This window comes from Mesitornis unicolor, unplaced genomic scaffold (assembly GCF_000695765.1).
Source record: "Mesitornis unicolor isolate BGI_N332 unplaced genomic scaffold, ASM69576v1 scaffold20767, whole genome shotgun sequence".
NCBI lineage: Eukaryota > Metazoa > Chordata > Aves > Mesitornithiformes > Mesitornithidae > Mesitornis > Mesitornis unicolor.
Genome location: NW_010196030.1, coordinates 35,950 through 44,559, shown reverse-complemented (window position 1 = coordinate 44,559; position 8,610 = coordinate 35,950). Strand labels below are relative to the sequence as shown.

General features: G+C 44.4%; 1 protein-coding gene across 1 annotated transcript in view; it reads left to right on the top strand.

Annotated features, from left to right (window-relative positions):
• The window catches only part of LOC104543661 (ras-associated and pleckstrin homology domains-containing protein 1-like), a 2,097-nt gene extending 372 nt beyond the window's left edge, over window positions 1-1,725 (top strand). The window contains exon 2 of the mRNA XM_010188322.1: window positions 21-1,725. Coding sequence (XP_010186624.1) covers window positions 21-1,244 — 1,224 coding nt within the window. The 3' untranslated portion in view covers window positions 1,245-1,725. The remainder of the gene's footprint in view (window positions 1-20) is intronic.
• The last annotated feature ends 6,885 nt before the right edge of the window (window positions 1,726-8,610 follow it).

Below are 8,610 nucleotides of genomic sequence, written 5' to 3'. Positions count from 1 at the left end.
CTCCTGGCCCCACTCCCCCCCCAACATTCCCAAAGCAGCAGAGTTTCTCTGTGAAGCCTCCTCCATCCCCTCAGTTGCCATCCCCCTCAGTGCCATCAGTGGTGAAACAGATAGTTAGCCAGTTCCCACCTCCTCCCACCCCACCTGCCACTGAGCCTCAGCCTCTGAAACCTCTTCCACTGACCGTGGCTCCACAGTCACCTCCAGCAGTGAAGGCAAAGCCCAAATGGCAGCCTGTTCCCGCTCCCTCACCAGACTTCCCCCCTCCTCCACCAGAGAGCAGCTTAGTGTTTCCTCCTCCACCTCCTTCCCCAGCTTCCTCTGCAGGTTCTCCCCCCCCTGACAAATCAGGGTCTCCAGTCAAAAAGACCGGCAAGACATCAAGCCCTGGAGCAAAGAAACCACCTCCAACACCTCAGCGAAACTCCAGCATCAAGTCCACCAGCTCCACTGAGTACCATGAGTCCAAGAGACCTTCGGTGGACCGCCTTGTCAGCAAATTTGCACACCCACCAGAGCCGTCAGGGTCTCCTTCCAAGGAGTCATCGCCTCCTGCAGCCCCTCCAAAGCCAGGAAAGCTCAACCTTTCTGGGGTGAGCCTGCCCATTGTCATTCCCCAAGGAGGGATCCCAGCAAAGGCTTCTGCTCTGGGTATGTCTGGGAAGGAACCTGTGGTCGAATTCCCTTCACCACCGTCTGATTCAGACTTTCCACCACCACCACCTGAAATAGATCTTCCTCTCCCGCCAGTTGAGATCCCATCCATGTTTTCAGGCAGCACCTCCCCAAAAGTCGCTGTTGTCAATCCCCAGCCTCAGGCATGGTCAAAACCATCTGTGAAAAAAGCCCCACCACCCACACGACCCAAGCGGAACGACAGCACTCGACTGACGCAGGCAGAGGTCGCAGAGCCACCAGGGTCAGCTGGCCCACAAGTGCCCACTTCACCCAAGTCCAGCCTTAGCGTTCAGCCGGGATTCCTGGCAGACCTCAACCGGACGCTGCAGCGGAAATCCATCACCCGGCACGGCTCCCTCTCCTCCGCCCGGATGTCCAGAACAGAGCCCGCAGCCACCATGGACGACATGGCCCTGCCTCCACCTCCGCCAGAGCTGCTGGCTGACCAACAGAAGATGAGCAGCTTCGGGGGCAGTCATATATCCGGCTATGCAACGTTACGGAGGGGGCCACCCCCTGCACCTCCCAAAAGGGATCAGAACACGAAGCTGTCACGAGACTGGTAGTCAGTCTGCAGGGGCCGGTGCTCTCCATGACTTGTGGGCCACCCCATGATCGGCCAGCCTGTGATCTTATGCACTTGGAGAGAATGTGGGGGTGTGGATGGTAGCCCCATCAAAAGAGGTGATCTCAAACTGTAGCTAAGGCTAAATATAAAGACATTCCCCTCCCATGGCTAGGCCAAAAAAGTTGGAGGCCTGGGGGTGTTATTTTATTGGGCAAGGTGGGTTGAGAGGCATTGACTTACCCTTTGAATTTCTTTTACCCTTCATAGGGATTGGACCAAAAACCCATTTTCTTATTTTTTCTGCATTTAGGGGAGGGGGGAGATAATTTTTTGTAGTGTCTATGTGAGACATGTTTGTGCATGTATTATAAGTGTAGGTATATAATATATTGTGATATATTTCGTCGCAATTATAGAAGATAACCAGAATGTTTTTGTAGAACCATATTTATTGTTTCAGTCGCTCTATTATCTGGAATCGGACTTGCCACAAAGAGGAAGATGTAGGGGGCACTTTAAAGAAAAGAAGAAAAAAAACCCCAACGAACCAAACAAAAAACCCCACAAACCGCCAAGAGGTTTGTGGGGGGTAAATGGTGCAGAGCTGAGATGTTCTGCTAGTAACTCTACATTGTCCACTGATTGAAAAGTACAGATGCAATATACCAAAACATTCTGGTCATAATACTACTGAAAATGAGTATGTTCTGAAGAAGAAAATAGTTTTTATATATAGTGGGCTGGAAGTGAATATATTTATACTATAAAGAGCCTCCCCCTCCCTTCCAAATAGTTTAAAAATATACACTGCTACAAATTATTTTAAAGTTATTTGCAGTAAGTGGGATAAATATATGTTATTCCAATCCAGTATGCATTCTAACTTTCTAGCAGGCTCGATTATTTGTTTCTGTGGCTCAAGATGAATATATTTGTGTTAACCCCTTCTGAAAGCTGCCAGGACTCCTGCAATTGATGCCGACCCACATGACTGACCCACGCCGATACATCAGCTGTACGTGTAATTCTCTCCCTGAGTGAACAGGTAGGTTTCTGTCAAGAGCGTTATGTTCTCTCACAAACATACACAAAGTGCAGTCTCACCTTGTCTGTGCCTCTATTATCTTTACAAAAACAAGTGTCTGGATACATTTAAAGAAAGTATTGTTTGTAATTCATTGGAAACTGTCAGGAAACTTTTCCTTCTAGAAAGAGAGAAGGGAGTGATCACTTCAGGCCAAGCACAGTGGGAATTCTCTCTTTTCTTTGACCGGCCACAGACTGCGACCATTGCATAAACCTGTTAATTATGAAGGTGCACTTCTAGCAGTCAAAGGAGAATACCCCAACCTTGACAGGCAATAACATTTTCTAATAATTAAATTTAAGGGCCCTTATGAATAGGAAATAGACTATCCATTTGCTTTGGTTTTTTTGTTTGTCACCTATTCAAAGTCAATCAGCAGATCAAGTATTAGAGTCCTTTTTCTTGTACTTCAGTAGCTTGCTTGTACAGTCTTACCTGCGTATCTGGACATTGCGATAAGGTAGCGTAGTTAGTGCAAGTGGTCTTACGTATCATCCATGTTCATGACAGGGTAGTGGTACAACCTTTCTAAAGTAACTAGAATACTTGGACTGTACCTACCCCAACTTTGGATGTTACGGCTTCCCTCAGCACCATGGGGATACTGTCAAGGCTCAGATGGCAAATGATTTTACTGTTTGTTTACCTTTTTTTCTAAAAGCAAATTTTAAATGCTTTCCTTCCCCCAAAGAATGAAACTAAGGAAGTAGCTTGCCCTGACAGTATCCTCAAGTGTGGAAACAAGATGTAAACTAATCTCTCATGAGAGTAATTCAGGCTGATAGATTTAAGAAATATTATGACAGTGTCCCCCATTCCTTTTTTTTAATGAAGTGTTTTTTTAAAAATCCAAATAATAAAATAAATATCTTTGTGAATAATTTATGAATAGGAAAAAAACTTTGCTAATTAGAGGGGGAAAATGACACATCTATAACTATAGTTTTAAGTAAGTGCATCATGAAAAGACAAAAATTAATGGTGCTGTCTCTGCTGACCTGTTTCATATGACTTTTTAAAAATCTGTTTCAGCACCTCTGGAAATTGTTTTAATATTTCAGACTAGTTTTTTTGAGCAATAAGAGTATATATTATTGTGTGCATTTTAAAGCACTGCTATGGAAAGGCACTTTTTTGTATCTTTCAAATTGTTCACAAAGTTTTGTTTCTACTATTTTTGTGCTTATAAAGTGTCCTTAAAAGCATTTGCATTGTTGATTTTAAGCATGCTCAGTGTAGCTGGCAAATGAATCCACAGGAAGGTTGTCAAACTATGCTGCAATTCATGGGTGCTGTAATTTTCAACATTGGTCCTCCTGCTGCTTTGTACTGTATGCAGCTCCTGGGGCTCACACCACCAGTGGAGCAAAAGGTGCACAGCTGCAGCCGTACTCCCCGAGCTGTTCCTGACCACGGGTAAGTGGGCACGTGCTCCTACTTCCTGGCAGGATGCCTCTGGGCTGATGCAGCGTGTGCTCCCACATGAGAGCAGGCAGGGAATCCTGTTTGCCCCATCTGGTTTTCTTTTCCCCCAAGACAGCTCCACTGGTGCATGTCAGTTCCAGGTCTTTTTCTTCTGTTCATTCAGTGCGGGTACCTCTGGGCTTTGGACTCGCAGAGCAATGTTGTGAGTGCAATTTCTTCAGAGGCTTTTGAGCTTTGTTCTTATTTTCCTGTGCCCAAGTTCATTTACCCGGTATCTCTCCCTAGATGATGCTTACTACTGCAGGCTGCTGCACAGCTTGCTGGGAGATGGAAGTTTAACTCTTAAATTTGCAGCAAAAAGAATGAGCATCAGCAAAGGCGGCACTCTGTACTATTTCTTGTTACAACTTACCTCCTGAGCCAGTAGCGATACAGAAATACAGTGAGTGGCTGCAGCTTGCTTTCTCTCTGCTGAGCACTGAAATTTGGCTGCAGTGTGGTTCAAACAACCCAGTTGCCTTTTCAGCTTGAGAACCCTCATTGTAACTTGCTTTTCCCGTGTATTTACTGTTCTAGTGGCAGTAAATATTTATGCCTTATTTGCAAGTAAGTTTATTTTCTCCTGTGTGCACTAGTCTCATAATCGCAGCATTATATTTATTTAAATCGGAAAATAACAGGGCCAGATCTCAGATACACAGCAAGAAGCTTCTTGCTACATACACAGGCTGTAATCCTTTTGGCACTACTAAAATGAGCATGTCCAGAGCTTTCATACTCTGGACACAAAGATAGCAGGTTCTTTGATCCTAAATACTAAGAGAGTACAGCTGCAGTTGTGTTACTTGATGAAGTGTATGGTCTTTGACATGCGTTAAGGTGAGTGTGAGAGAAAGCTCTGCTGCTGCAGGGGCAGCTGAAAGCACACAGCTGCATCCTTCATCTGTTCCAGATTTGGTCCTCATTTCCTCTCTGCCATGCAGCAGCAGCAGCAGCAGCCATCTCTGTGAGCAGCAGGACCCCTCCTGTTCAGCCAGGTGCCCACAGCACAGGTGTAGAGCAGAGAGCTCGTCTTGTTGGACACTATCATTTTAATTCAGGTCTTGGGGAGTTGCTTCAGAAGGGAAAACAGGCTCTTGTATCAGCACTAATCTTAGAGGAAGAATTATTTTAAAATAAATACAGATTCTAAACAAACCATAGGTAATATGTTTGAAGTGGGTATGCCCTGGGGGGCTCTGTTTAGTCTTACAAAACCTGCGGTTGAGGGAGGAGGTTAGGTACAAGTCTTACAATAAAAGAATCCACTTATTTCCTATGGAAGAGGAAAGCTCCTGTGGCAAACCACTACTGCTTGCTCTGACTTGGTGCGCAACCTCAAAGCCAAAGAGCTCCTCTCCTGCACTTCCTCTGCAGTTTCCTGCAGGGCTACAGTAACTGACAGACATCAGGGAAACAAAGTGGAGGCCCCTGGATCACTTTGGTTTCAGGTCTGACAGGAGAGGGAGCAGTTATTTCAACAAGTGCATTTTAAGATTTACTGTTCTGGACTTGCACATTTAAAGGTTTTTCTGATTTCTTCATTCTGTGCCCTTAGGCAACCAGATAAATCAGCTCAGAGATAAAGTGCGGCCAGTTTTCCTCTGAGTTAAAATTATCTTTTCCACAGTTAAAGGAACCAAAAGTGCCATTTCAACAGCAGAAGGGCAAAAGAGAAATTTTCTACTTATTACAGAAAACTGCATAGAACTAAGTTGTTTTACTTCACTGGTACCATTGCAGGTAAATTTCTTACTCAAAATAAGATTGTAAGTGAGCCTTATTATGAGTGGTACAGAGTCATGTTAAAATCAGTTGCAGTCCAGGAAAGCAACATAAATTCCTCACAGAGAGTAGTGAGGATGCAGCCGGCACATGGGAGGTTGGTATTTTTTTCCATTTTTTCATTGTTAAGGTGTAGGTTAAGTACTTGTTCAAACAGTGCTGCTCACTTGGCGATGAGCAGAGTCTTAATTCTTTGGGAGAGGAGATGTTTTCCCAAAGCCCATTTGTGGCACCTGGTGTTTGGCTTTGAATTCCCTTGCACAGCTGGGGCAAACTCCAAACCAGAGAGGATTTAACACTATATGAGATAATTTCTTATGGATGTTTTTGCAATGTGCTGGTGCGTTTTAAGATTTTTATTTTGGAATTATAAGTTTGCCTAAAGTTGAATAATTTTCCTTTCTGAATTCTTTTTTTTTCTCCTTCAAGTAAAACAATGCTCATGAAGACTGACAAGACCAGCTGTTATGTTGCAGGGGTCAGCACTCACTAATACTGTGATCCAATGAGTCACGAGCTTTATCTAGTTTTTGAAAAGTTTGAGACACTAAACCACAAATGAGGTGACAACACATGCTTGTCCCTCACAATGTAAATTAAAGTAATTGCCACTAACATGGGAAAAATAGTGATCTGGGCTGATGGCTATTTGGTGCTCTGAGGCACTTAGCAGGGCAAGTGAGCTCGCTGTTCATCAGAAGTGTGTATCTTTGGTGAGGAGAGGTCGAGAGATTGGAAGAACAGGAAGTAGTGCTATGTGCACTCTTCCCCACAGCAGGGATTTCATGAGGGGAAAGGCACGAGAAGGAACTTCAGTAACAGGTTTTGTAACCACCCCCCCACTCCCCCCCCCTTTATTTAATGCTTAAAGGCAACGTGTCTTTTAGGAGACTTTAGGATTTGAACCAACTGTTCCCTACAGTGGAAAACAGTTTCCTCCCACTTTTCCCAAGATGCCAAAGATGCATGTAGAGCTAAATTCCAGGTACGCAGATGTGCTTGCACCAGCCTGTCCCAGGGCTGAAGTGCCAGGAGCTGAAGTGCTGCTCACCTGCAGCAGTTATTTGGCAGGAGAAGAGAGCTGCCACTGTTAGACCTTTAACCAGCGCTGGTGCGTGGGTCCACATCTGCAAGGGGCAGAGCAAAGGACAGTGTAGCAAAAGAACCTGTGCCCAAAGCTCCCTGCTGCTGATGTAGTACAGCACGATAAAGGTTGTTATTGTAAAAGGAAAACTAAATGCTTTGTCACAAATTGTAACTGCAAATCTTAAAGTTAAGTCTCCTTCTAGTGGACTGCGGTGGACCGGAAATTAACTGGAGCAGCAGTTTCTTTTACGGCTTACACTAATTGTTAGCAGCCACTGGTGATATTCTGTATAATACTGGGGATGCAAATGTAAGAAGTGTCATTGCAATGATGATTTGTCTGTGCAGGAAACTTGTGCTGAGTGCTGTAAATACATTCATGTTTACTGCTTTAAAAAGAAAAATTGCACATTTTATCTTTCAATGGGATTGCCTCCCCTCTTCTTCCCTTTCCAAAAAGAAAAATCAAAGCTCTTTTAGACCGATAGCTTCAGGTTGGGGGGAGCTTTGCCATATTATAAATATCTATAAATATATGTATAAATATACTTTTTTAAGCATGAGAGAGGACAAAAAAATACTACATTATAGAGTACCCAATATAGATCATTATACAATGGAATATGCACAATTCAATAAAGATGTAGTTAAATTTAATAGTCTGTTTTAATCCTCTGTCTTGCCATTTTCCTTTTTCAGGAGTTCAGAACCTACATTGTGTTCTCAGGGCATCAGATATCTGATGGCCTATAGGTTACCATTTATATGCTCAGTCTCAATAAAATTGCTGCTTTATTGTTCCTTTGCACAGTTCTTTCCAGTGGGTCAGAGCTGGCTGTACCAGTAACGTGGTACACACTACTTGAGGCTTAAAGAGGACCCAGTGTGAAGGTTCCTTCACCTTTGCCTCCTCCCTCAGGCGTGCAGGGTCCCATGCAGCTCTGCTCACGCAAGAACAGCTGATGGTGGGTAAGTGTTGCTGGTGGGTAAGTGTTGCTGCAGCCCCTCTCTGGGGTGCACTATAGGGAACTCAGCTCTGTTCAGCTCATCCTGGGGTAAGCTCGCAGGCTGGTCCTGGTCCAGGTTTTACAACATTACAGCAGAGTCAAGGCACTACATTAGTGGTGACTACAGGAAATACAGGAGCACAGAGAGGAGCTGCTGAAGGCACCAGGCTGAATGCCAATGACCATATCTTTGCTGTGGAAGTGCTGCAGTCAGAGCCCCTCGGGGATGGGGCTCCTGCATACACAAGCAATTGCCTCTGTCCCTGCTGCAATGAGAAATCTGTAGCCAAAGACAAGGAACATGACGCAGCAGTGGCACACTCGCAGAACACATGGTGTGTGCTTCGTTCTTTTTTATTTAGGGCTCGTAACAAGAGGGTTTAGTACACAGCAACAGTTAATTCCAAGTACAATTAAAAAAATTTAAAAATTGGGTTTTGCACTCACTGGAAGGTGGTTCAAATGGCACACACAATAAAACGTTACTGGTGGCATACAGCTCCCCAGAGTCCTGTGGGCTTGGTCATTTACAGTGGGCTCTGCACTCATCCACTGCAGCAGCAGTGCCAAAAGCAAAAGCCCAGCGTGCTTCTCCTCTGACTGCAAACCAGAGGTGGGGGTGGGTGAGGGTATCTGCTTTCAGAAAAAAGTGCATGGACAAAATCCATGTTAGACACTGACATTTCCAGAGAATTCATAGAAACTACTTGTCCATGCAAGTTGCAAAAGACACTTTCAAATGTGAAAAGAAGCACTTGTTCTTTACCAAAAAAAAAAATAATACTCATCTCAGACATGTCAGCACTTTCAGCATAGCGCTGTAATGGAAATGAATTTATACACAGCTCTTCCTCATTAGTCAACAGTGGTAGGGTTCTTCGGCGGTTTTAAGAGAAACAGGAACAAATGTACTGCAGACATTTCAGCAGTCACCA